This window comes from Rhamphochromis longiceps, linkage group LG11 (assembly GCF_057381845.1).
Source record: "Rhamphochromis longiceps isolate RC_006_pf linkage group LG11, R_longiceps_female_GT1.1, whole genome shotgun sequence".
NCBI lineage: Eukaryota > Metazoa > Chordata > Actinopteri > Cichliformes > Cichlidae > Rhamphochromis > Rhamphochromis longiceps.
In genome coordinates, this window is record NC_140567.1 from 12,679,699 (window position 1) to 12,707,079 (window position 27,381).

General features: G+C 42.7%; 2 protein-coding genes across 6 annotated transcripts in view; both read left to right on the forward strand.

Moving 5' to 3' along the window:
- Positions 1-27,381, forward strand: part of triob (trio Rho guanine nucleotide exchange factor b) — a 116,041-nt gene that overhangs the window by 79,439 nt on the left and 9,221 nt on the right. For all 5 annotated transcript variants that reach the window (XM_085422339.1, XM_085422344.1, XM_085422340.1 and 2 more), the window contains 19 exons: positions 383-449; positions 752-861; positions 1,003-1,072; positions 1,228-1,317; positions 1,516-1,608; positions 1,692-1,803; positions 2,060-2,250; positions 2,689-2,790; positions 4,485-4,624; positions 4,803-4,902; positions 7,480-7,732; positions 24,404-24,690; positions 24,771-24,941; positions 25,900-25,995; positions 26,323-26,471; positions 26,641-26,707; positions 26,807-26,910; positions 27,038-27,107; positions 27,204-27,293. In XM_085422339.1, coding sequence (XP_085278465.1) covers positions 383-449; positions 752-861; positions 1,003-1,072; positions 1,228-1,317; positions 1,516-1,608; positions 1,692-1,803; positions 2,060-2,250; positions 2,689-2,790; positions 4,485-4,624; positions 4,803-4,902; positions 7,480-7,732; positions 24,404-24,690; positions 24,771-24,941; positions 25,900-25,995; positions 26,323-26,471; positions 26,641-26,707; positions 26,807-26,910; positions 27,038-27,107; positions 27,204-27,293 — 2,362 coding nt within the window. The remainder of the gene's footprint in view (positions 1-382; positions 450-751; positions 862-1,002; positions 1,073-1,227; positions 1,318-1,515; positions 1,609-1,691; positions 1,804-2,059; positions 2,251-2,688; positions 2,791-4,484; positions 4,625-4,802; positions 4,903-7,479; positions 7,733-24,403; positions 24,691-24,770; positions 24,942-25,899; positions 25,996-26,322; positions 26,472-26,640; positions 26,708-26,806; positions 26,911-27,037; positions 27,108-27,203; positions 27,294-27,381) is intronic.
- Positions 10,999-18,449, forward strand: LOC146658638 (uncharacterized). Its single transcript, XM_085424124.1, has 3 exons — positions 10,999-11,129; positions 13,833-15,715; positions 18,373-18,449. The coding sequence occupies exons 2-3, from the start codon at positions 14,014-14,016 to the stop codon at positions 18,447-18,449; spliced, it is 1,779 nt and encodes a 592-aa protein (XP_085280250.1). The 5' UTR covers positions 10,999-11,129; positions 13,833-14,013.

Genomic DNA, 27,381 nt, shown 5'->3' on the forward strand with positions numbered 1-27,381 from the left:
AGCTATAAGCAAGGGGAATTATAATGCTTCCACATAGAGCTGTTCTATGTGTCTTTCCTTGTTAACCAATTTTTTTGTAATATTTACACACACACGGATTACTTCTATCATACCGATTGGTTTGTTTAACTCATTGACGTCATGAAGTCATCTTTAAGAAACAAAAAGGTACAGGTTTTACAAGCACATCTGTGGATAAATTGTTCATAAAATCCTTTAATTTCTTCTTCTTCGTTTCTTCTAAAGTGTTGATCTAAATTGCAGTCTTTAATCTCTTTAGAAATCCTTTTGTTTTTGAGTTATATTTACTTGCATTTTGTCAGTCACAGCAGTGTGCCGTGTGCATCACTTTCTGTATTTCCCAATATTTATATCGTTTCAGATTTATAATGGCAGAGCTGATTCAAACAGAGAAAGCCTATGTACGAGACCTACGGGAGTGTATGGATGTAAGTATTGTAACAGACGCGAGTCTTCACTAAACAGCTGAAAACGCATCTTTTTAAACTTTCTCATAGGTAGCTTTTTGTTCATACTTTTTACTCTTTTTGTTGTGAAGCACTTTGATGTTTATCTTGAAAGGTGCAATACAAATAAAACTTTACGCATTTCATTCTTTGTTCTTGAATTATGACGATATTTTTCTTTAAAATGATTTCCATTTGGTTACACTGCCAGTTTACTTTTTCTTTAAGCTAGACACAAGTCTAGGTGATGAATTAATTATTCTGTGGCGTGCGCGTCTGTGCAGACCTACCTGTGGGAAATGACCAGCGGCGTGGAGGAAATTCCTCCTGGTATTGTCAACAAGGAACACATCATTTTTGGGAACATGCAGGACCTCTATGAGTTTCATCACAAGTCAGTAGTGCATTATTTTGTGACACTTTGTTTTCCTTACCATCAATATCGGTTGATTTAAAAAAAAATCATTGTTAGGTGCAGTGAATCCACAGTTTGACCCTGAAATTTGACCGTCTACCTTTTCCTCTTTCTGTACAGTATTTTCCTGAAGGAGTTAGAAAAGTACGAGCAGCTTCCAGAAGATGTCGGCCATTGTTTTGTAACCTGGGTAAGAGATAAACTTGCACCTTAGTAATTTGTTTCTTTCTACACTATGTTAAATGCTAAAACATGACATAGTACAATAGTCCATTTCTTCTAAAAAGGTTTATGTTTTATCCATATCTCTGGTGAATAAATACTGCTGTTATTTTTCCTGCTAAGGCTGATAAGTTTCAGATGTATGTGAACTACTGTAAGAACAAGCCAGATTCAACTCAGCTCATCGTGGAACATGCTGGACCCTACTTTGATGTAAGATATTACCAACAGCATTAATCTTTTCTGTTCATCCTCGGGGAGTAGAAATACTAAATTTGCATTTTATATCTGAAATTGACTCACTTCGAATCATAATTAATTTAACTCTCATGGTTCCTCTGTGTGCTGCATGATTTAGAATGAATGAAGCACTTTCCTGTAAAAGTGTCTCTTTCCTTTTTCAATTTACAGGAAATTCAGCAAAGACATCGTCTCGCAAACTCTATCTCCTCTTACCTGATCAAGCCAGTCCAAAGAATCACAAAATACCAGTTGCTTCTAAAGGTAGAGCATACATTTAAATGAATCTTAAGAAGGTTTTGTATTTAAATGCCACTGGATTGACACGTTTGTGTGCTCCACTGTAGGAACTGTTAACATGCTGTGAGGAAGGAAAAGGGGAGATCAAGGATGGCCTGGAAGTGATGCTCAGTGTCCCCAAGAGAGCCAACGATGCCATGCACCTCTCTATGCTGGAGGGTGGGTATACATATGTGTACATCTGCTAGTATGTTTTTCTTTGCTTGTCTGTAGCCAGTGACTGAACTGTCACTTTGCTATTTTGAGAGAAAACGAAATATGTTGCTCACTTTTATAGTCAGTTGTATTTCTGACTCAGCTGTGAGTCAGAAGTAAATTTTTTCAACTTGCCTCCTACAAACATATTTGCATTTACTGCAGAAACAAGAAAGCCCCCTTAGGTGATTCTTCCCTGATTTTCCTTTCACTACCTCAGGATTTGATGGAAACATCGACTCCCAGGGAGAGCTGATACTCCAGGAGTCCTTCCAGGTCTGGGATCCTAAGACTCTTATCCGGAAGGGTCGGGATCGACACCTCTTCCTCTTTGAGATGTCTCTGGTCTTCAGCAAAGAAGTGAAAGACTCTAATGGGCGCAGCAAATACCTCTACAAGAGCAAGCTCTTTGTAAGAATTGTTTTATCCGGCTGTACTGAGTGGATCCACGCCAGGTCCTTTGAGACACCTGTTGTTTTTATCTGGGTTACAAGGCTGTTATCACATATTTTTATGCCTCTGTGATGGCAACGGTTGTGGCTGGAGACAGAATGCTTCTCAGTTGCCCCTACTTCTATGAGTCAGCCTGTTTGTCCGCCGCTCCCATTTTGAACTTGATATCTCTCGATCACCTCGAGGGAATTCTTTCAAATCGTACCATTCACTGTGACCTTGGCCATAACGCTGAATATGTCTAAATTAGACACAACTGCATAAAAAAATAATATGAAGTAATGATAAAGATGTTAAGTCTTAAAAAACTTAGCAGAAGAATGCAACTGTAGGATGGTAGATCTGAGATATTTTTATATTTCGTCTAATTTATTTGCACATTTTTCATCTCATCAGACGTCAGAGCTTGGAGTGACAGAACATGTGGAGGGAGATCCTTGCAAGTTTGCCCTCTGGTTGGGGAGGACCCCAACCTCAGACAACAAGATTGTTCTGAAGGTATGAAGATGTTGACTTCGATGGGTTATGGAAAGAGTCATTGCATTCATATTTATTTTAACAGTATTTTAAGATTAACCAACAGATTTACTGAAAGCCTTGAATATTATAACAGATCTGATGTAATCATTTTAGAAGTAATCCTCTTGCAAAAAAGCTTTTCTAGCATTGTTACTATAAAGTTGTGTGAAGAAAGTTTTCATAGGGCTCTATATACAGTACAGTGAAAAACTAAGTACACCCTTACTGCTTCCATGGGAAATAAGAGAGTAAAAAGCAGCCAAGTGCTGCTAATCACAAGTACTTGATTAAATGACCAGTGAATGTGAGCACTTCCATAAAACCAGCTGTTTGAGTGTTGAAGTGTGTGTTAATGCAATCTTCCCAAGAGTGTGGCTATCCCAGCAAATTCAAACTAAGGTCAGATTATGCTCAAACTTAAAGTTCAACTGGAAAATAGCTGAACAAGTGTGGCTTGTGCTGAAGCATTGCCAGGAGAAAACCTCTTCTCTCTAAAAAGAGCATGGCTGCAGAGCTTAGGTTTGCAAAAGTTGCATCTGAACAAACTACAAGACGTCTGGAACAACGTCCTTTGAAAATGGAATGAATCAAGGTGTTTCAGTGGCTCAGTCAAAGTCCAGATGCCAAACTAACTGAAATGCCGTGGCAAGACCTTAGGAGAGCTATACATAAACACATAAACCTCAATGAAGTGAAGCTACATTGTAAAAAAGACTGGGGCAGATTTCCTCCGCAATTATGTGTGAGACTGAAGAAGTCAAACAGTTCAAGTTATTGGTGTTAAAAGTGGTTCTACAAGCCGCTGAATCTTGGGTGTGCTGTGTTTCTCAGAGGAATGCATAAAGTCCTGTGAAAACGCTCTTTTTCATATGGACGTACTTCTCATATGATCACAGGAAGTGGTAAGGTTTTTGATACATGAAGAAGTGTTACTTCATGTCTATAGTTCATCCTCACTAAATCCTCCCTGGCTCCTTTTGTTCAGCCAACAAAGTTCAGTCCCTTTAAGGGGGTGGAGTGTTACTTTCTGCTGCTTCTTCACTCATCACATTAGCATAGCAGTTGATGGGTCATAATCCAAACCTCACAAGCGACTTGGTAATTCTCACGCAGTGAGTCAGAAGCAATGTTTTATGCATGCTGTGTGTGTGTAGATATGCGTTTGCTTTTTGAGACTGACACAGAGAAAGGCTGCCGGGGTGTGTTACGATTTGGCAATGTGTGCTGTACAGCTTTCTGTCTTATTACATAACTTCTGATGATCATCTTAAACTGTATCTTATATAACTCGGCTCCATGGAAGTCATGGTCCTGGTTGCTAAGTGAAAAAGGAAGGGAAGACTCAAATGAGGGTGGTTATAGGATGAAAGCTGCATCTACACATTGAATCTGTGACGTAAATAAACACAGTAATAGACCGTGGTTGCTTTTTGGGGCTCTGAGTGAATATGTGCTCATCATATAGACATGTGAGTCAAGTTAAAGACTGCAGGGCTTAAGCACACTGTGGGAAGAGAGAGAATTAAAATAACTAAATTAGGCCTTATTTGTAGACCTGTGTTTTTCTTGCTATTAATGCTGTCATTGTATTTAAAAAAGAGAAAACAGTACTGTGCACTTAAGAAACCTTGAAATCTAACATATATCTAACCCAGTTATCTGTTATGCACCAGGCTTCAAGTATTGAGAATAAGCAGGACTGGATCAAACACATTCGGGAAGTCATACAGGAGCGAACAATCCACCTGCGTGGAGCTCTGAAGGAACCCATCCACATCCCTAAAGCCACCACAACTAAACACAAAGGCAGAAGGTGAGCTAAAAGTAGATTACTGTCAGGCAAAAAAAAGAAAAGAAATCAGTTTCATGATAATGCCTAGAAGCATTTCAGCCGAACAAAACTATATGGCGTGAAGATAGCCCTATAGGGTAAATGTCATGTTTATTGGTCATAGTAATTATGGGTCTGCTGTAATGATGCCTGCCTGCAGGGATGGAGAGGAGCTGGACAGCCAGGGAGACGCCAGCAGCCAACCTGATACCATCTCTATTGCCTCACGTACGTCCCAGAACACACTGGACAGCGATAAGGTAAAAACACAACTCACGCGGACGTTCGTCATAACCAGTATGTAAGGGAAGCACTTTAGCCACATTAAAAATAGTCAAGTTTTCAGTGCTATTTATTTCTTTTTTTTGTTTTTATTTTGTCCTGTCTTACTGTGCAGTTCATGCAGTCACATTGCAGCTCTGCTGTCGATTAATGCTGTCACTCAGTAATACGATTGTAAAAAAAAAAAAAAAAAAAAACACAAAACAAATGTGCAAAATGCTTAGATGCAGTCGACTGTCCTCAAGTCGTTTCCTGTGAAATTGTTTGATTGTGTTAGGAGGAAGAAACAGCCCGACTCTCAGAGCTTTAAAGCGGCATGTGTGTGTTTGTTTTTTCGTGTGTATTTGCGCTTGTGGCTGTGGTTATATCTGGTAATAGCACCACAGAAGGCTTGTCCTCCTACGCTCAGTATGATCAACTGTAAAGCTAAAAAATATGCAGCACACACACACACACACAGATAAAATAGCCTCCCCGTACGTTTATCTCATACTAATTATAAACTGATCACTGGACTCCTGCATCGGTTCCTTATTTTCATGCTTGAGTTGCAGTCGTTTCACATGACCCAAATGTGAAATTTTAATGGTCGAGGGGGTGAGGAGCATCCGCTGAAGTCTAAACTATCACAGACACTGATTAATTAGTCACAGTGCCTCAGTTTAGGCAGCAGTCACATGCATACACATTTGAAACACAGTAACACCTGCAAATTCAAATTAGCATCTCATTCTCACTTTTTGAATGCATCTCTTTATCTCTCGCTTTGTGCGGACTCCATGAGACGTTTCATTCAAGGGGAAGTGACAGTGGCGTGTTTGTGTTGCCGTGTGTGTGCGCGCTCGTGTTCCTGTGTGCTTTTCAGCTTTAGTGACTGACTTGTTGTGTGTCAGCAGCTTCAGCCTCCCACGCTCACTTCACAGAGGATGCTCGTCTGTATGCCAGACAGGAGAGCACAGTTTTAAGTCCTCACAGCTATCGATCTTACTCTTTGCTTCAAAATACAGGCTACCAGAATGTTTTTACCGCTAATTTTCCCGGTGTGTGTGTTTTGTTTTTCTTGATGAAAGGTTCAGTGTGAAAGTAATTGTTAAAAGACACGGGTGGATTAATTGCGCCGCTTCTGGAAAGTGACACAAGAGAAGGAATCATTTAATCTTCAATAGTCTGATTGTAAGGACCCACAGAGGAGTGTAATTACAGTGGACAGCAGGAAGTTTTCTACTGGCTTTGGAATGTTGGGATCAGGAATTTTAATACTAATTGAAAATGAATGATTATTCCTCTTTTTTAACTTCTACTTACCTGCTTCCCTGCATTCCCTTAGTGTGATTCGAACTTTAGTGGACTGAGACACAGATAACTCTGCTCTGTAGAGTTTTTCTATCTTTTTTTGGAACTTTTCTTGCAATGAGGGAGTGGAAAACAATGGACAGGTTTGGAGACAGGAGCTCACATCCCATTTCTCAGCTCCTAAGCTCTCTGGCTTTGCCCCACTACCAAAGGGTATGTTTCAGATAATCTGCTTTGCTTTGCCGTGACAATTAATGCAGTGCAGTGTGCTGTGAATAAAATATTGAGCAATAATATATGCTTTGAAAGACTCAAATGGAAGCGCACACAAGCAGTTAGAGCAGTGGTAAGTATCGGAAAACATGGGACGTTTTTACAGTATTTACAGAGTTTTACAGAGTATTTACACTGCAGAGTGTGTAGCTAATGACTGCTGCATGGCTTCACTCCATTTCCAAGACTGTTCATCTGTTGCTAATAATTTTTATGTTTAACATAAATAAACACAAGTTTTCCTTCTTGAAAACGTGTCATTCAAAGATGACAATTATACTCCCAGTGATTACTGAACTACAGCATTAAAAACAGAGAATGTCCATTGCAACAATTATAGTATTAATATATTAAATGTTTTCAGGTCCGTATTTCCCAGAATTGTAATTGCATAAAACATTTTAAATGTTCTATCTTTTCTGCTCTTGTGTTTGCAGAATAGCCACATTTGCTCACCCTCTGTGCCTCCACAACAGATCAAAGCATCATTAGCGACTAGCAGCTGCTTTTTCACTCACATGTTAAAAGGACAAACCTTTTAAAATAACCAGTGAGAAAAATGACTAATCCCGACTCGCTCCACCTCTACCTAAAATTGCCTTTCCTTTCATAGACGATCACGTCGTCAGAATGACATTTTATTCGGTTGAGCTTGGATGAGTCACCGGTTCATTCTTACACTGTACAGAGCTTCTTGAGTCCCTGTGCTGTTAGCACATGATATTGTGTGGGCACATCTGCTTTACAGTTATTAATTAATTGCCGGGGAAAGTTTTATTGCAGGGTTATTATTTAACATCGAGCAAGTGTTGGTGATAAGATTAATAAAATGCAGAAAACTACTCAGAAATGTTTATGTATATTCTAAGGGAACACAATGAGGCAATAATGGATTGTTTGGAAATTTTTCTACACACTAGCCTAACACCTATTAATATGGAGGTTATCCTCTTGAAAAAACATTCAGAGTACTGTTGTTTCCCTTCCAGCTCTCTGGTGGCTGTGAACTCACAGTGGTCATACACGACTTTGTGGCCAGTAACGGCGGAAGCAACGGGGAGCTGACAGTCCGCCGCGGCCAGACTGTTGAGGTTTTGGAGCGACTGCACGACAAGCCGGACTGGTGCTTGGTCCGGACCACGGATCGCTCGCCAGCCCAGGAGGGCATTGTGCCCTGCTCCATGCTCTGCATCGCTCACTCCAGGTCCTCCATGGAGATGGAGGGCCTCTTCAACCACAAAGGTAGGAGGAGAATAATTTCTTGGCTTATTACAGGTGCACTGAATGATGTTTTTTGATGTTTGTTTTTTCACGAAGCACATCTGAACACTTAAAAACAGCTGCTCGTTGCATACATGCACGAGCATGGACATATCGGATTCGGTTCCTGTTTGCAAATACAACATCGATGACCCGTAGAGCCTTCACTTTCCATTAAACAGCTGCTTCGGGGAACACAGACATGTATTTCTAGGTGTTGCTATGCAACTGTGGAAGGCCCACTTGAAGCACAGCAGTTTTTTTTTCATTAGACTCTTTTTTTTAAACTTTTTTCATTAACAATTTTACCATTGACAGATGTTATTACTGTCAGAAAACCTGATTTTGTCCTTGTGTTGGTGCCTTTGCTCTTATACCTGACATATTTTGGCAGAAAAAAACACATTTCAAATGGATTTTCTCAATCTGTATGTATTAACACCAAAGCCCTTCTCAAACTAAGTCTAGTCATTCAGCACTCGCCATGTAAGACTTCCAGGAACTTATTTGGGTTGTTATTTGAAGCATTATCTAACACGTGAAGTTGGGCAAAGGACATAAAAACTCGAAGTCTCAACACTGATGAGGGATTGTGCAGGCACACAGAGAAGGAGGTACTTCCTCTGAAGGTATTAGATCCAAAAATACACCTATAGCCAGATGGTTCTAAAATAAAATATTTTTTTCCTGAAGTAGGGGCTTGTAGGTCTGCAGCAAAATGTGAATATATCATAGGGTTGTCTAGTTATTGCTGTGAACTGTTGTTCTATTGACCAAAACACTCATAATCCAAGCTGTGATCAAATTTCACGTAGCCAGTTGGAGTTATGAGCTGCTGTCATCATGTCTTGAGAGAAGTTTCTGCTTGTGCCTTTCTCTTTTTAATCTGGAAGAGTGGGTGAGAGGTGGACTGCTTGTTTCTATGGTGATATAGCATACAAATATTTTGCTGGCAGCGTCTTTGTAGTCAGTACGAGAAAGGTCTGCATTTAAAATTAAAGAATGCTTGGCTGGTGAATACAGGAACTAACAATTTTGGCATTAGCTGAATGATTTACTAGACCGCCACGAGAAGAAAGCTACAATTTTCCAACCAATTATTTTACGCTTTCAACTCCAGCTCTTTGTTTGTCATCCTTACTTCGTTTACTGGGACTCGTGTTTCTTGTCCGTTTGTCACTGTGTGTTTGTGCGGTCAGAGGGGGTGATGAAAAGGAGCCTTTCTCTGCAGGGGTTACTCTCGTCAGAAAGGCTGCTGCTCAAGAGGAGGGAGACAAGGATGACAAAAAAGGGGGAAAAAAGCTTTTTGTGCAGTTTTTGTCAGCCTTTTTTTATTTACAGACCAACCGTGGATGCCGCTTTGTCCAAAGTGGTGGAAGGGTGAAAGTTTAGGGGATTAGGGTGGTCGTCCAGGAAATCTCCCATTTTTCTTGTCATGTCTCACAATCATAGACTGTACGTTAAAGGTAAAAATGTGTATAGATATTCACCCTGACATTTCATCCAGTGTTCTTTGGAGGCATTTTATTTAATCATCAGCTTATGCTCGTCGAAACCTTGAGTTTTCAAGACTATTTTGAGCAGGAATGTCAAACACATTTTACATCGTGGGCCTCCTACACTCCACTTTGAGCTTAAGTAAAAAGTCAAAGAAGCATAACTCTCTGTTAAAACTTTAATTTAGAAATTAAAAAAGAAATCCGTCAACATGACTCTTTGGGTCTTAAGTGTGTAAAATTTCTGGTAGCACATTGAAATCCTAAAATTTCTATAGTATATATTGAAAAAATGGAACATTTTCAGTCATTTAATTGCTTTTCTATTACGTAATGACTTCGGTGTACTATGAATGATGGTGGGAGAGGTGTTTGCTTGTAGTAAAAGTCCAAAATCTGTGTCCTCCTTCACACTTTTCAAAGCCGGTTACGGGGCCAGAATAGTCTTTGCAAGGCCGATTTTGGCCCTCAGGCTTTGGGGTTATGTTTGACACCCCTGATTCAGTCTTTTTAAGGTTTCAGTTAATTCTAGCAAGGTAGTAAGCCATATCATTTTTCAGGAAAAATGCCATTATAAATCCTCCAAAAGAAACAAACAGTTCAGTGACAAAAATAAACTGAAGTGAAGCCTCGCAGACAACCAGTGACTACAGCTGCAATTTCTCACCACTAAGAATTCCTGGCAGTTTGAGGCATCTGAGGGGACAGAGTACCATAGAAGGCTTCACATGCAGATGAATTAAGCCACAAAATGTACACTTGGCAGTTTCGGTTATTCAGATTTATGATATGTTTCTTTTGTTTTTCCTGGCTCTGATCCAATTGCTGACAGTTGCACAAGCCTGCGCGTCCCTGCTATGTAATATCACAGATTTGTCAGACATGCAGGTGGACTGCACTGCCCCTCGCGATGGAATAAATACAAAAGTACCCACTTAATGAAACTTAATTTGATTGAATAAGCACTCGGAGTGCCTGTGTATGCCTGTGTGTGCCTGTGTGTGCCCTAACAGCAGAGAGTGTGTTTAAAGCCCAAAGAGATACACATAAACACACACTCATAGTTAAACAGGCAGGTCTTTGTGCGACTAGCTTGCATAACTGCTCAAGGCTGCACAGAGCACAGTTTCAGATGAAGACGCTCCAAAAACAGAGTTATGTGTTGGATAAATAGTCAGTAGTGCCATTCAGAAACTAAATAAATGTAAAAAGAAAATCTGAAATGTGCGCGCAACACTTTTGATGAACAACTTAATAGAAAACATATTCCTTTTTTAAACCAAGCTTTATGCTGTTCATTTGTGTTCGATTTTATAACCAAATCTATATTTGTTCCAAGCATACTGCACAAGTTGTATGCGACCTAATGCCTGTAAAATATGCACCCGCCCACACAAACTGAGTGGGTGCTTCTACAAAGGGTAATACGGTAGAAATGCTGCCTGTTTCCAGACGTCCCCTTGGAACGAGAGAGGCACAGTGGAGGTTTGCCCAATATCCTCACAGCAGCCCACTCGTGAGGGAGGGAGAGAGGGAGGGATGGAGATACAAAGAAAGAGAGAGAAAACATCCTACTCTCTAATGCTGCATTTGACTTTTGCTTTTCTCTCACACTGGACTTCACACTTTCCCTGGAATTTCAGCGACGTAGTTACTGCAGGTTTATTGTTATTTATAAAGATTCTGGGATTTTTTCAAAGGATCTTAAAGCCATTTGGCATACCTTTGGAGATGCTCTAAGGAAATATTTCAAGTCAGAGTTTTATATTCCACTAGCATGGCCCGTGGAATTGAATCTTTAGTGTCTTTGAACCCTTTTTACTCTGTGGATTCGGCGCAGGGAGAACACTCTGACAACTGCAAGTTCTGGCTGTTGGATCTGGGTAGGTGCCATGTGTAGGACAAAAGTAAATTGCTTCCTCTTATCCTGTTAATGCTAGATTTGCTTCTTATGCAGTGTGCTTGGGAAAACACAAATGATAAGTTGCGCTAAGTTGTTCTGGTTTAGCGGCTTGCTGCTATTGTTTGTTCCTCTGGTGAAAATGTAACGAAAGCATAACATTAGGATCTCAATTAGACTATGCTTCTGGTCTTATGACATTAAAACGGGTCTTTTTTTGCTCTAAAGTGCGACATTGAAGCTCCAGCTGTGCAAGAAACAACTGCAACTCTACATTTGTCGTTTTGACAGCTTGTCCTTATTTGCTGGGTTTGCATCAGCTATTTTTGTACGGGCTTTGTGCTGCAATTTCACAGTTCATCTGTCGATCATGTGGTGGCATTATAGCTGCAAAAGTAATTTGGTGAATGCATCGTTACATAATGAAATATTAAAATTCACTAAAATCACCAGGATAAGATTATGTCTTCGTTCCTGTTGAAATCCAGGTTGGGCTCACAGATGGACAGAGGGTGTTGTTGAGGTCAAACTGACGAGAAGGGGAGAATGAGGACTCTTAAACAATGGAATCCCTTTCCTTTTTAATGTTTTCACAGGTGTCTGCTAGATACAGTGTGATAAACCATTACAAATCACCCAAATATGCACTAGTTCTGCCAGAATGTGCACTGGGTGGTCTCTCATCCCATTACCACTCCCTTCCCTAAATGTGGCTGTTGGTGGCAAGCCCTCTCTAGCGTTGTACACATTTTTTCAGATCATCTACCAAAATCCCCTGGAGCTCTCCCCACACGCTGCACCTCCGCCCCTAAAAGCACGTTCCCAGCCACACCAACTGATGTTTATGGCTTACAGCGCTTTTTTGGATCACTGCAGTTGTACAAAAGCCCCTCCACCTACCCCACTTTTATTCTTAGAGACACAAGAACACACATAAAGTTGTAAATCTAGCATGTTCTTTGCAGCAGCGTAAAGGAGCATCGACTGAGTTGTCACATTGTGTCGGAAGCTTGCTGATAAATCACATAATGCTTACGTATGTGATAGAACATCTGGTGGGTTCTTCTGAAGGACATTAGCCCACAAAGTTAAAGTGAATAGGAGTATTGAGAAGTCTATCACAAGTACTGTTGTTTTGTATGTTTAGCCAGAATTATGAAGAAAGTAGAATACATTTTAAGTTTTTCTCATCTATGTACGTATACTTCCTAACCAATTTATTAGACCACCTGCAAAAAAATATTATTATATATTATTATGTTATTTATTAGGCAAATAAGAAACTGAATTCCTGTTTCTGTATCTAAGGATGAGCCTGCAGGCTGGACTGTTCTCAGTGCGCCCCAGGGTGGCTGTGGCTACAATGTAGCTTGCCATCACCAGTGTGTGAATGTGTGTGTGAATGGGTGGATGACTGGATATGTAAAGCGCTTTGGGGTCCTTAGGGACTAGTAGAGCGCTATACAAATACAGGCCATTTACTGTTCTAAGAAGTCAGCAATTAATCAAACTTGTAACTGCTAAACCAGATTTTTTTTCAGCTTTTTTTGTAAAAGAGTACGTTTTAAAATCCAAAAATAAAATTAATGATAATACAATAAAGAAAAAATATCTAAATGTAAGTTATAGAAAAACTCAAACTTCTTTAAAGCGGACACTGTTGCTCCCGCTGCCAGTAGAACATTCTGTGTTATTTTTAGCAGCAAAATTGAAAGGTCTTCAAGGATGATGCCTATAATACAGTTAATGCAGTTATAGCTCATTTGAACAAAAAACATGATTTATTTCTGTGATTTAAATATATATATAGGCAAGGTGGTTAGCACTGTTGCCGCACAGCAAGAAGGTCCTGAGTTCAATTCCACCATCAGGCCGGGGTCTTTCTGTGTGGAGCATGTTCTCCCCGTGTCTTTGTGGGTTCCCTCCGGGTACTCCGGCTTCCTCCCACCTTCCAAAGACATGCAGTTTGTGGGGGTAGGTTAATTGGATAATCCAAATTGCCACTAGGTGTGAATGTGCGAGTGAATGTGAGTGCGAATGGTTGTCTGTCCCTGTGTGTTGGCCCTGCGACAGACTGGCGACCTGTCCAGAGTGTACCCCGCCTCTCGCCCTATGACAGCTGGGATAGGCTCCAGCGCCCCCCGCGACACTGAAAAAGGAGAAGCGGAAGCGAATGGATGGATGGATGGATTTAAATATAATTGCCAGTAAAAGAATAAAATTAAAAAGAAGGCTTCAAACAAATTGCCACTTCCCTCTGTTTGTTTCCCCACGAGCGAGAGGCTGACCAGCTGTTCGAGAGGTGTCTCACACTTTCATTTACACTCCTGTTAGATCAACATCTTCAGTTTGCCACTTAACACTTATCAAGCCAAAGCTTGAAGATTTTTAAGCATGAGACAGGTGGGACTAGTGAAAAATCAACAGCGTCACACTTACTACTTATGTAAACAATATCTTGCACACTGTATATCTGCATATTGATCACAATAAATAACCAGCACATTCCATTCTCTGCTTATGTATATGCAAACCTATAAAATTCCAGTGCAGTTATGAAGACAGTTTTACCTCACTGCTACTGTTTTATAAAGTAGTATTTTTTGCTATTATTTGAATTACATCAAGGTGAGGCTATGAAACAAGTAGCTGTACCTCATGCTTGTTAACCACCGCATGTCTGCAGGAACCACAGTCCATTTGCTCTTCATGAGAAGTCCTCACTGGGCAACCGTGGCTCAGGGGGTTGGGAATCGCATCTGTAACCGGAAGGTCGCCGGTTCGATCCCTGGGCTCTCTGTCCTGGTCGTTGTGTCCCTGGGCAAGACACTTTACCCTACTTCTGCTCACCGGACCTGGAGTACCTAATGATTAAGTGCCGGCCATTCTGGCTACCGAGGGAATTTACAGCAGTGATTATTACGGCTGTTTACATTCCCCCACAAGCCGACACTGACCGTGCACTCAGGGAACTGTACAGCGCGATCAGCAGCGAGGAAACCGCACACCCAGAGGCAGCGTTTATCACAGCCGGAGACTTTAATAAGGGAAACCTGAAGAAAGTCTCACCAAAACTCCATCAACACATCCTTTTCAACACACGTGGAAACCGGCAACTCGACCACTGTTACACCTCTTTCCAGGATGCGTACAAAGCCCTCCCCCGCGCCCCATTCGGCCAATCAGATCACTGCTCCATCCTGCTCCTGCCCGCCTACAGGCAGAAGCTGAAACAGGAAGCTCCAACCCGGAGGGCGGTGCACTGTTGGACGGACCAATCGGAGTCTGCGCTGCGGGACTGTTTTGATCACGCGGACTGGGAAATGTTTCACGTGGCCGCCAGAGACATTGATGAATACACAGACTCAGTCTGTGGATTTATCAGGAAATGCGTGGAAGATGTCGTCCCATCCAGAACAGTTAAATCCTTCCCAAATCAAAAACCCTGGATTAACGGAGATGTTCGCGCGGCACTGGCGGCACGGAGCACCGCCTTTGCCTCCGCGAACACATCGGACTACAAACACGCACATTACCAACTCCGGAAGACGATCAAAGCAGCCAAACGTGAGTACAGGGACAGGGTGGAACAACAGTTTGACAACCCTCGGAGTATGTGGCAGGGACTAAACACGATCACAGACTTTAGAGGGAAAACCAGCACACCGCAGACCACGGCCTCTCTGTGTGAGGATCTAAACGTATTCTACGCTAGATTCGACACAGCGAACACCATGAGACCGGACAGTGTGCGCACCGCGGATGACGTCAGTGCGCACACTGTGTCTGAGGAGGATGTGCGGAAGTGCTTCAGGAAGGTGAACGCACGCAAAGCTACTGGTCCGGACGGGATTCCCGGCCGCGTCCTCAGGTCATGCGCGGCTCAGCTGGCTGGAGTGTTCACGCACATCTTCAACCTTTCCCTCTCTCTGTCTGTAGTCCCAGCCTGCTTCAAAATGGCCACCATCGTCCCTGTACCCAAATCCTCCACCATCTCCTCATTGAACGACTGGCGACCTGTAGCCCTGACCCCCATCGTAAGCAAATGCTTCGAGAAGCTGGTCAGGGACTTCATCTGCTCTGCACTACCCGACTCACTGGACCCTCTACAGTTTGCATACCGCCACAACAGGTCCACTGATGATGCCATAGCCCTGACACTACACACTGCCCTGTCACACCTGGAGAAGAGAGACACGTATGTGAGGATGCTGTTTGTAGATTACAGCTCAGCATTCAATACCATCGTTCCCTCGAAGCTGGACAGGAAACTGCAGGATCTAGGACTGAGCAGCTCCCTCTGCAGCTGGATCCTTAGCTTCCTGTCTGACAGACGCCAGGTGGTCAGACTGGGCAGCATCACCTCATCCCCCATCACACTGAACACTGGTGCTCCACAGGGGTGTGTACTGAGCCCTCTCCTGTACTCACTCTACACCTACGACTGCACAGCCACTAACAGCTCCAACATCATTGTGAAGTTTGCGGACGACACTACAGTGGTGGGTCTTATCACCAACGGTGATGAGACGGCTTACAGGGAGGAGGTCAGCGCCCTGACCCACTGGTGTCAAGACAACCATCTCACCCTCAACGTCGCAAAGACAAAGGAGTTGATAGTGGACTTCCGGAGGTGCAGAGAAGTACACACCCCCATCACCATCAACGGCGCTGCTGTGGAGAGAGTGAGCAGCTTCCGGTTCCTTGGAGTACATCTGGCTGAGGATCTTACGTGGTCAGTACACACAAACAAAACAGTGAAGAAGGCGCAGCAGCGCCTCTTCTTTCTCAGGAGACTGAAAAGATTCGGCATGAGCCCCCGCATCCTCAGGACCTTCTATCGCTGTGCCATTGAGAGCATCCTCACTGGATGCATCACCACCTGGTATGGCAACAGCACCGCCTACAACTGCAAAGCTCTCCAGCGAGTAGTGCGGTGCTCTGAACGGATAATTGGAGGTGAGCTTCCCTCCCTCCAAGACATCTACAGGAAGCGGTGCCTGAGGAAAGCGGGGAGGATCATCAAGGACTCCAGTCACCCCAGCCATAAACTGTTCAGACTGCTTCCATCAGGAAGGAGGTTCTGCAGCATCCGGTCCCGTACCAGCAGACTGAGAGACAGCTTTTTCCATCAGGCCATCAGACTGCTGAACACGTCATAGACACCTCAGCTTCACTACTGGAACTTCAACATTATGCACTCCACACTGTATATAAATGCCACTTGTTTTGCACATATTCAACTCTGTATATTTTATATATTTTATTATTATTATTATTATTATTTTATTTTATTTTTTTACTATTTAATTTGTAAAAATGTGTACACACACACACACACACACACACACACACACACACACACACACACACACACACACACACACGTAGGAAAATATTTAGTATACACATCCAGAAATGCATACACTATTATATATTGTACATATATTTATTAGTTTCAGGTTGGCCATTCTTGTATTTTGCTCGTTTGTGTTGTTGTGTTTGCACATCTCTGTTGCTTGTGGGTCTCGCACACAAGAATTTCACTCGCATGTGCTGTGCCAGTGTGCCTGCACATGTGATGTGACAATAAAAAGTGATTTGATTTGATACTTGCCTACTGGTGTTGGCCAGAGGGGCCGATGGCGCGAAATGGCAGCCTCGCTTCTGTCAGTCTGTGGTTACAACTGTAGCTGCCTCCACCAGTGTATGAATGTGAGAGTGAATGAATAGTGGTATTGTAAAGCGCTTTGGGTGCCTTGAAAAGCGCTATATAAATCCAATCCATTGTTATTCTCTGTGCTTTCCTAGTGAAAGCAGCAGTTTTCACCTAAGTGCTGGAGCTGATCAGTGTGGTCTCTCAGTTCAGTGATCATTTTAGCGGTTACCTTAATCACTTTAGCTTGGGTTAAATTTGATTTAACTGCTACAGTTTATCAGTCTGGGTGAACATGTATCAAAGACTCATCTGGTTCCCATTAGTGAACAACAGTTGTCTAATGCAGGTATTTACCTACACTCTTCCTGATATTAAACACTAATAAATCAAAGGTCTAGTCAGCACCTGTAGTTTTAACTTTTAGCATGAATAGTGGATCAAATGTAAACATGATTTGGGGAAGGATTCAGAACTCTTAAGTGAGGGATTTGGAATCCTCGGAGACCAACAAAGGTATTCTGAGTCATCAGAATTACAGCCTTAAACAGGATCTGTGAATGCACCCGTGACTAAAAAATTCCAGGGTAGTACTGTAACCAGCAATTGTGACTGGTTTTCATTTAGTACTGCAGGGGATCTGTTAGAGGAGAGCATTTTACAAAGCTCCCCCACAAATCTGCTCTAACCAGCGAGGTTGCACGTAAAACTTTTGAGCCAACAAAAGCGATGAAGTTGCCCTCAAGCAAAACACACAAATCTTCGACACCCCCTGTTGTCTTTAAATAGAGTGTTTGGGTGGAAAATATTGATTTGCAAAGCGTCCCAAGTTTCCCCTTCCTATCCCTTCAAGATGTTTGAACAGAATGAAAGCAACCTGTAAAAAACATGTGTTCTCATTTCTGTGCCATCAAAGTGCACCATATTGAAAGATTTTTACCGTGAGAAGAAGATGGTGCGAGGAATCTTAGTAAAGATGGATTTAAAGCCTTTGCAGTGCCTGATGTGGGAGATTCTTGTTGTTGAGGAACCGAGCTGTCTTCATTCCTTTGCATGTGACGTAAGAACACATTCTATAAGTAAGAAGAAAAGTCTTCTGGAGGCTTAATGACGGCCACACATTCACATGTTGCTGCATTAAGTCAGGCTGGGTGAAATCGTCCAATGAAGAACGGCAGAAATTCCACACCTGCTATTCATAAAAGCCGTTCGGCTCAGGCGTGTGCCTTAATCTTTTGCAGCTGCACCTTTTTAAATGCTCTAATGACTGAATTTGAGTATTTTAAACCTTGCCTTTAGTCTAGCTGTAAAACCTAGATAACTTCTAAAAGATGAAAAACATCTCTCTGTTCTCCTTTCTGGATGTTTGTTTTCAAGCTCATCGTGTTTTCATGCAAACAATTTAAAGCAGAGTGATGTAGGAGGAGAGTGTGTTGTCCTGACTCATCGCCCCTGTATGAATAAACATATTTTTGCAGTCACTTCCTCACTGGAAGTCGTGTCCACAATGAAAAGGTCATCACCGCCTGTATCAAGAAACGGCCTTTAATTTAACTCGCTGTATTAACAGCAAGGATCTTTAAGCTGGAGCTGGAGCGAGGAGAGCGGATCACCGGAGGCGATTCAAACCATCAATCCCGACAGTGATCATGGGCAACGTGAACTCGCTACAGAATAAGATTGACGAACTGTGCGCTCTGAACAACCACAGACTATACCGTGAGTGCAGCTTGTTTATCTTCACGGAGACGTGGCTAACCGAGCTAACGCCGCAGGCTAACGTAGACCTATGCGGTTTCACATCCATGAGAGCCGATAGGGACACGCAGGCCAGCGGAAAAAGCAGAGGTGGGGGACTCATTGTCTACGTTAACAACAGATACTGTAACCCTGGACACGTCTCCGTTAAAGTTTCGGTATGCCGTCCGGACCTGGAGCTGCAAGCTGTTAGCTTGCGGCCATATTATCTACCTCGGGAGTTCAGTCATGTGATCTGTGTGTGTGTTTACATCCCTCCGAGGGCCGACGCAACAGCTGCCTGTGAGAAAATACACACAGTCACAGCAAGACTTCAGACACAAAACCCCGAGGCTTTCATTATTATATCTGGAGACTTTAACCATGCCACACTGGACTCTACTCTGGCTGCTTTTCACCAGTTTGTGAATTGTCCCACAAGGAGCAACAGGACAATTGACCTACTGTATGCTAATGTGAGAGATGCATACAGACCACAACCTGGTTTACCTACAGCCACAATACACACCCCTCATCCAAAGGCAGCCGGTCACAACGCGCTCCATCCAGAGATGGACCCCAGAAAAGGAGGATGCTCTGAGGGACTGTTATGACACCACAGACTGGGATGTGCTCCTGAGCCCACATGGTGAGGACATAGAGGGGGCGACACACTGTCTTACAGACTATCTCAACTTTTGTGTGGACACGGTCGCCCCTGCTAAGACGGTACGGTGTTATCCTAATAACAAACCGTGGGTAACACAGGAAGTCAAAGCTGTCCTCAACATGAAGAAGAAGGCTTTCAGGAGCAAAGTGAAGGAGGAGATGAAAGCAGCACAGCGGGTGGTGAAACGCTGCCTGAGGGAAGCAAAGGACACCTACAGGAGGAAGGTGGAGCAGAAGTTGGAGAGGAACAATATGAGGGAGGTCTGGAATGGTGTGAAAACCATCACAGGCCACAACACCAAGAAAAGCACAGTGGGGGGGGACTGTGGAGAAGGCAAACGAACTCAACAACTTCTTCAACAGGTTTGACCAGCCCACAACCCCCCCACCCTCACCCTCACCTTCACTACAGAGTCCAATCCCCACTCTCCTACCTCCCTCGCTTCCCCCCCTTCCTGACACCATGACACCCCCCTCCTCCAATCCCTCTCTCAGCAGCAAGACATCTCCCCCCCTCCCCTCCTCCCAAACATCTCCCAGTGTCACAGTGGATCAGGTCAGGAGACAACTGAGGAAGCTTCGCCCCAGAAAGGCAGCAGGCCCAGACAAGGTGTGTCCTAGGATGCTAAAGGCGTGGGCTGCTGAACTTGGGGAGCCGCTACAACGAGTCTTCAACCTCAGTCTGCGACTGGGGAGAGTGCCCGCCCTATGGAAGACATCCTGCATCGTCCCGGTCCCCAAAAAGAACCGGCCCAATGAGTTGAATGACTTCCGACCGGTGGCACTGACGTCACATCTTATGAAGACCCTAGAGCGGCTCTTCCTCAACCTCCTCCGACCACAGGTACAACATGCTTAGGACCCACTACAGTTTGCATACAAGGCGGGTGTCGGAGTGGAGGATGCCATCCTGTACCTCCTACACAGAGCCCACTCACACCTGGATGGGGGAAAAGGCACGGTCAGGATCCTGTTTCTTGACTTTTCCAGTGCCTTTAATACCATCCGGCCCTGTATGCTTCAGGAAAAACTGAACAGGATGGAGGTGGACCCCTGCCTGGTCGCTTGGATCTCCGACTACTTCACCGACAGACCACAGTACGTCAGGCTGAAGGACATCACGTCTGACACAGTGGTCAGCAGCACAGGAGCCCCACAGGGAACTGTGCTGTCCCCTCTTCTCTTCACCCTGTACACCTCTGACTTCTGCTACAACTCTGAATTATGCCACATTCAGAAGTTTGCAGACGACACGGCCATCATGGGGTGTATCTGGGATGATCAGGAAGAGGAGTACAGAAGTCTGGTGAGGAACTTTGTCGCATGGAGTCACACAAACCACCTGCAACTCAACACCTCAAAGACTAAGGAACTGGTTGTGGACTTCGGGAGGTCTAGAGCAGGTCCACTGCCGGTTCAGATAGAGGGGGAGGAGGTGGAGGTGGTCAACAAGTACAAATACCTCGGGCTGTGGGTGGACAATAAACTGGACTGGTCATGCAACACAGAGCACCTGTATAAAAAAGCCCAAAGCCGACTGTACTTCCTCAGGAGGCTGAGGTCTTTTAACATCTGCAGGAAGCTCCTGAGGATGTTTTACCAGTCGGTGGTTGCTGGAGTACTTTTCTATGCTGTGGTGTGCTGGGGGAGCAGCACAGCAAAGAAGGACTCATCCAGGCTGGAGAAACTGATCAGGAAGGCTAGCTCTGTGGTCGGCATGAAGCTGGACACTCTGGTGACAGTGGCAGAGAAAAGGACATTAAAGAAACTGATGGACATTATGGACAATGCCAGGCATCCTCTGCACACGGCCATTAACAACCAGAAGAGTCTGTTCAGTGACAGGTTGCTTCTCCCAAAGACAAGAACTAACAGACTTAAAAACTCCTTTGTCCCACACGCCATCAGACTGTTTAACTCCTCTCTGGAGGGGAGAGGGAGGGGAAACAGGAGGACAAAGGAGGGGGGAACAACTAAGCTGTAGTGCCTCTTCACCTCACTGTGCAATACCTTTTGTGCAATACTTATGTAAATAGTCAACGGTGCAATAGACTCAATACTTGAAATGTGCAATTCACTTGTATTTTTATTTTTTATTCCTATTTATTCTATTTATCCCCTTCGTATATTTTATTTATATTGTCTCTGTATTTATATATATATATATGTGTGTGTGTGTGTGTGTGTGTGTGTGTGTGTATATATATATATATATATATATATATATATATATATATATATATATATATATATATATATATATATATATATATATATATATATATAATATAATATAATATAATATTCTGTAACTCTGTAACTTCTGTCGGTGCTGTGCTTTTTTGGAAATCGAATTTCCCAGAGGAACCCACCCGAGGGATTAATAAAGTTCTATCTAATCTCTCTAATCTAAAGAAATCAGTGTAATAAAAACAGAGGGCAAAATAGGATTTAAAACAAAGACTTTAACATGAATAAAACTATGGGTATAATATAACAAGCGCTTCATTTAACAGACCGGTGTTAAATTGTTTTTTGAAATATATTGAAAGCCTGTATGAGGGGTTAAATCAGTAGGTGGTTTCACTGCTGAAAAGCAGTGATGGACCAGCAGTGATCTGGCTGAAACATAAAAGGAAATGAAGTCTCTCATGTAGAGGGGAACGAAACAAACGGGTTCTATAAGGTACAGAGAGCCAGTGCAGTGTCACTGTAGTTCATTTTGTTTGTTCGTTTGTTTGCTTGTTTTCTAAATTCAACAAAAAAAAGAATAAGTGCTGTTTATTAGTCTAAATTGGCAGTGATAAAAGCATGAAGAAATGAGGCATTGTTCTGTAGAGGTGGGAATCAGCATACAACTCGCGATACGATATTATCAGAATACTTAACGCACGATACGATATTATTGCGATTTTTTAAAATATTTTGCGATATTTAAATTCTGCACATAAAGGTAAAGTTTATCAATATTCATTTTATCTAATATCAAAGTCTCACACTCAGTCTTTCTCTCATTTCAGTCAGTTTTATTGTTGACAAACTTGAATGGTTTGTATTACAGTCTAGTCCAACTTAACTGAATGCAACCATCTGGTACAATTATAGCTATTCTGAACTATGCAATTTATGAAAACTATGCAGCCCATTCAGCAACTGACGAATTTGAAAGTAAATTTAAAAAAACTATAATTTTACATTAAATAAAAAAGTTTTAAACTTAATTAAAATTAAACATGTCTTAAATTAAAATAAGTAAACTGTCATGTTTATTGCTGCCAAAAAAAAAAGTTAAACACATTTGGACAGTGAAGGAATGTCAGGATTCTTGCTCAGAAAAAGGATCAACATGCTCTGAAGTCAACATGCTCTGAAGTCAACATGCTCTGACTCCAGAGCATGTTGACTTCAGAGAAAAAATTGTTTGTAACAAAATATCGATTTCTGCTGTCCCTGTATCGATACATTATTAGCAAACAAAATATCACGATACTACACAGTATCGATTTTTTCCCCCACCCCTATTGTTCTGAAAGGTCAGACTTTGAAAATGGAAACAAGTTTTGGGTCCCACACTCTCGTAATCTTTGAATTCAGGTCTTTTCTGTCCCTTTACCGCACATATGTGAACAAATGGGTCATTCTAAAGAGCTCAGTGAATTGTGGTACAGAAAGAGGATGCGACAAGAAGTCACTCTTTTGTCCTAGATCAGCTTGTAAAGCGGAAACATTTAGAAGCCACAGCAGCTTAACCACAAAGTATCAGATCGCGGTCATTAAGTGCTGAGGCGCATAGTGTGTAAAAGCCTCTATCAGTCACTTATTGCTGTCTCAATAACTAAGTTTGAAGCCTCCTCTGGCATTAACATCAGCAGAGAAATTGCACCGGGAGCTTCTTGGCATGGCTGAACAGCTCCTGTAGGTGTGATGTGTTGTGGCCCCAGTACTTTTGTCCATTTAGATTATTTCTAAGATTAAAAAAACAGTATAGTTTAAAATCCCTAATTTTATGTTATTATTATACGATGTTTGCATGCACTGGGGATGCTTTCATAATTTTTCTATAACTACAGCTCTCCGTCGTGCATAAAAATTGTAGCTGACATGGTGATTGATAATAATTTGGCCAAATAGAGAAAAAAAAACATAGTATAAAACAATCTTGGGATGAAAGTGTGTCCAACAGTACATGTCCACCGTGGCTGACAAACTGTGCAGCAGTGTAATTAATTTCAATTAATTAACATAATGTATTCTGTGGTATCCACTGCTTGTGGTTTTTGTTTTTCTTTCTCTCATGAAATGAGCAGATCGAGAAAAACTTTTAAATCAGGTTGTTACCCTCGGTTGAACTGCTTGAGGATATCCACCCTCATCCTGAGATTGCTCAGAGATTGTCAGAAGCTTGTTTAGTTGTCAGACTTGTGAGTCTCCCATCAGCATTTTCAGCGAGAGCAAAGGAAGCTAAAGAGGAGGATGGTAGTGCAGTGAATGATAAAGGGTGATACAAGGGCAAACAAATTAAGCTTAGAGGGAGATAAGTAAGAGTAAATGAGCAGAGACAGGTGAGACAGACAGATGGCTGTATGTTTGAAGTACTCAGACAAAGCCTCAAGCATCCCTTTATACTGCGTTATTTTCTCACCGCTCCATTTCTAGTCGAAGAAAAAGAGCTTTCCTCCTACAGATTCCCCGAGGAACCGTCATCACTGTGAGAGGGGGAGGAGGCCATCCTGCCTCCTGCACAGAGCACAAACAAACACATCCACAGTTATCTTTAACATATATTGACTTTATTTTTTTCTTCTCTCTGCCTCTAGGCTATGTTACATATGCATAGAGTTTTGTTTAATGCAGAAATAGATGAGTTGGTGACACTTAACATCTTAACATGAATATGTATGATTTTTGCAATGAGCAAAAATTCAACAGATTTGATTTGGGTCATACTTGCATATTCCAGGACGAGTTTGTGCCAGTGTAAAAGCATGTGTGATGTAAACAAACCTTCACAACAGCACAATCAGATAGCATTAATCACATGGATTAGCTGTCCATTGTTAGTCCCTGATTTGAAAGATCTGCCAGTCAGTGTAAAACTGAAAAAAGTTTGTTTTTTTCTTTAATGGTTGCATGTTCTTTGCGTTTCGTTTGAGTAACACTGGATGTGCTTCGTTCTCTTTCCTCTGTCCATTCAGACACCTTGTCCGTATCCAGCAATGACGCCCTGCAGCCCGGCTCCAGCCAAACGCTGGGTCCTCACAGCTCCCCAGGTCCCAAACGTCCTGGAAACACACTAAGGAAGTGGCTGACGAGTCCGGTTCGGCGGCTCAGCTCCGGTAAAGCCGACGGCCACGTCAAAAAGCTCGCCCACAAGCATAAGAAGAACCGCGATGGCACGAGGAAGAACATGGACGCGATGCCCGGCTCGCAGAAGGACTCTGACGACAGCGCCGCCACTCCACAAGATGAGACCCTGGAAGAAGTAAGACGACGCACCGTAATGCTGAATAACTGTGACCATGTCTGACTCTGAACTACCACTTGTTCTTTATTTCTCTCCAGCGTATGCGCAATGAGGGGCTGAGCAGCGGCACCCTGTCCAAGTCTTCCTCATCGGGCATGCAGAGCTGCGGTGAGGAGGAAGGAGAAGAGGGGGCGGACGCTGTCCCGCTGCCTCCCCCAATGGCCATTCAGCAACACAGCCTGCTTCAGCCCGACTCTCAGGATGACAAGGTGGGGACATGCAGAGCAATCGAGACGCAGTCATAAATATATGATGTACACACAACAGCTCATCATGTGCATCAGCAAGAGAGACAGTAAGATAGATTGAACAGCATAAAGTGGACAAATATTTGAGCTTTTTCTTTGTTTATTTCTGTTTGTATTTGTTCTGTTATTAATCCACATGACTCATAGGCAGCAAGATTTTTAACTTGCTCCTCCACTCACAGCTTAAAATAACAGCTTAACTTTATTTTGGCACTAATAACTCTGCCTGTTTTCTCCTATTTTCTTAATGGTTGCATGTTCCCTCCTTCAGCATTATGTTGATTTCTGTTCTGCTTCTCTTCTGTCCCAGTTTCCCTATCTGTCCATGTGAAACCCTCTAAATGATCCTATCTAGATTTTTCCTTTCTTTCCTTTCTGTCTAATTAAATTCCCTCTGCATGTTTTTTCTTCTTTTTTTTCTTCTTTTTTTGCTGAAGTGAATCCATTTACATGTCTTTGCAGTAGCAAAATGTCTGTGACATTAAATGGTTGTGCATTGTGGATCGTTTAAATCTCGCCCTGCCCTTTGTGCCTCCGACTAAGCTCTGTAGCAGAGGCAAACTTTCCGTCCAATGGAGTATTTTTTCGACCAATTATGGCGCGTGTGCTTGAAGAGCACTCCAATCACAGTTTCCCCCTGACCTAAACCCACCTCATAACCCCTGTTTTCCCAAGAATATAGTCTGTGATTGGCTCCAAGTTGGCTCCCAATTAACCCTTTTATTAGGGAGATCACACAAACCAAGTCTTTATTTGGACATGTGGAATATCGAGGTCCAAATCACGACAATGGTGAGCTCAAGTCTCTAAGAATGTATGACTCCTGTATGCATGCACACCTAAAAGTTCTCCATTCACAGTGTCTTGAAGATTAACCGTTAGTTTTCTTTATTCCTTCCATTTCTTCTCTCTCTTTCAGTCTGCATCTCGGCTGTCTGGCCGTCCCAGTAGCTCAGAGACACCCAGTGCGGCTGAACTGGTCAGTGCCATCGAAGAACTGGTGAAGAGCAAGATGGTGAGATGGATTTCATAAACACTCACAAATACTTGTAAATGAGGCCCACTTGCACACAGAACAATTTTAATAGATGTAGATACAAGCGCACGCTTTCTTTCTGGTGTTAGTGACAGAGAATGGCATCATTGCCAGCAAGTCATCTGTCAAAACTGTGACTAACTATCCCAGCTGTCCTCTGTTCCAACAAATGGGCACTGCACGCTGGCGAATATCCCCAGTATACTCATGCAGACTGGCCTCCACGTATATTATGCTTCATTTCGATAAAGATAAGTAAGTGGAACATATTTTTCTGCCTCTTAATTTCTTAATTCTTTAATTCAGTCACTGGAAGACCGTCCCAGTTCTCTGTTGGTGGAGCAAGGTGACAGCAGCTCTCCCTCTCTCAATCCCTCCGACAACTCCCTCCTCTCCTCCTCCTCACCCATCGACGAGGTGGACGAGCGCAAATCTGGCTTCCTCAAGAGAAGACAGTGAGTTATAAGTCCTGTTGGTGTTTTTATAAATAAAAGCTGCTTGAACCCAGACAGTAAATGATGTTTGTCCTCATTCGTGTGCTTATATGGAGCATTTCTGATATTCATCCACAGCTGAGCGTTGCATTCGTCTTACGTGACAATTTCTGTGTGTTCTTTCTCTCAGTTATGTACTTCTGGAGCTGGTGGAGACTGAGAGAGACTATGTCAGAGACCTGGGATCAGTGGTGGAGGTAAGAAAAGAAGACAATCTGGATAAATAAATTTTCGGACATAGTTGTTGGTCAGCGTTTGCTTGTGCTTCTTACACTTTGGGTGGCTCTTTCTTTCAGGGCTACATGAGCAGAATGAAAGAGGAAGGAGTTCCAGATGACATGAAAGGAAAAGACAAGATTGTTTTTGGAAACATCCATCAGATCTATGACTGGCACAAAGAGTACGCTGACAGAATCCTTCAGCTGTAGTACCTGCCCCTGCTTCAGGGCATATGCAGCATTATACAAAGAAAATGTCAACATGCTGTTTCTTGGCAGGTTAAATCACATGTCTGTATCCATTCACAGTTTTTTCCTGGGAGAACTTGAAAAGTGTTTGGAGGATCCTGACCGGCTGGGACCGTTATTTGTCAAACAAGTAAGAAATGCACTAGTTTTGCAGCATGATTTTGTTAAAGAGGGTATTACATGTTCTTATCTGTAATATTCTTTTCTGTTTTTGTTGCAAATACAGGAACGGAGACTGCACATGTATATTGTGTACTGCCAAAACAAGCCTAAGTCTGAGCACATCGTGTCGGAGTATATTGATACGTACTTTGAGGTAAGATTGTTTAATCATTTTGCACCTCATAGCCACAGCATGCTATCTGTATTGTATTGTCCGTGTCATGAGTCAGGTCCCGGACATG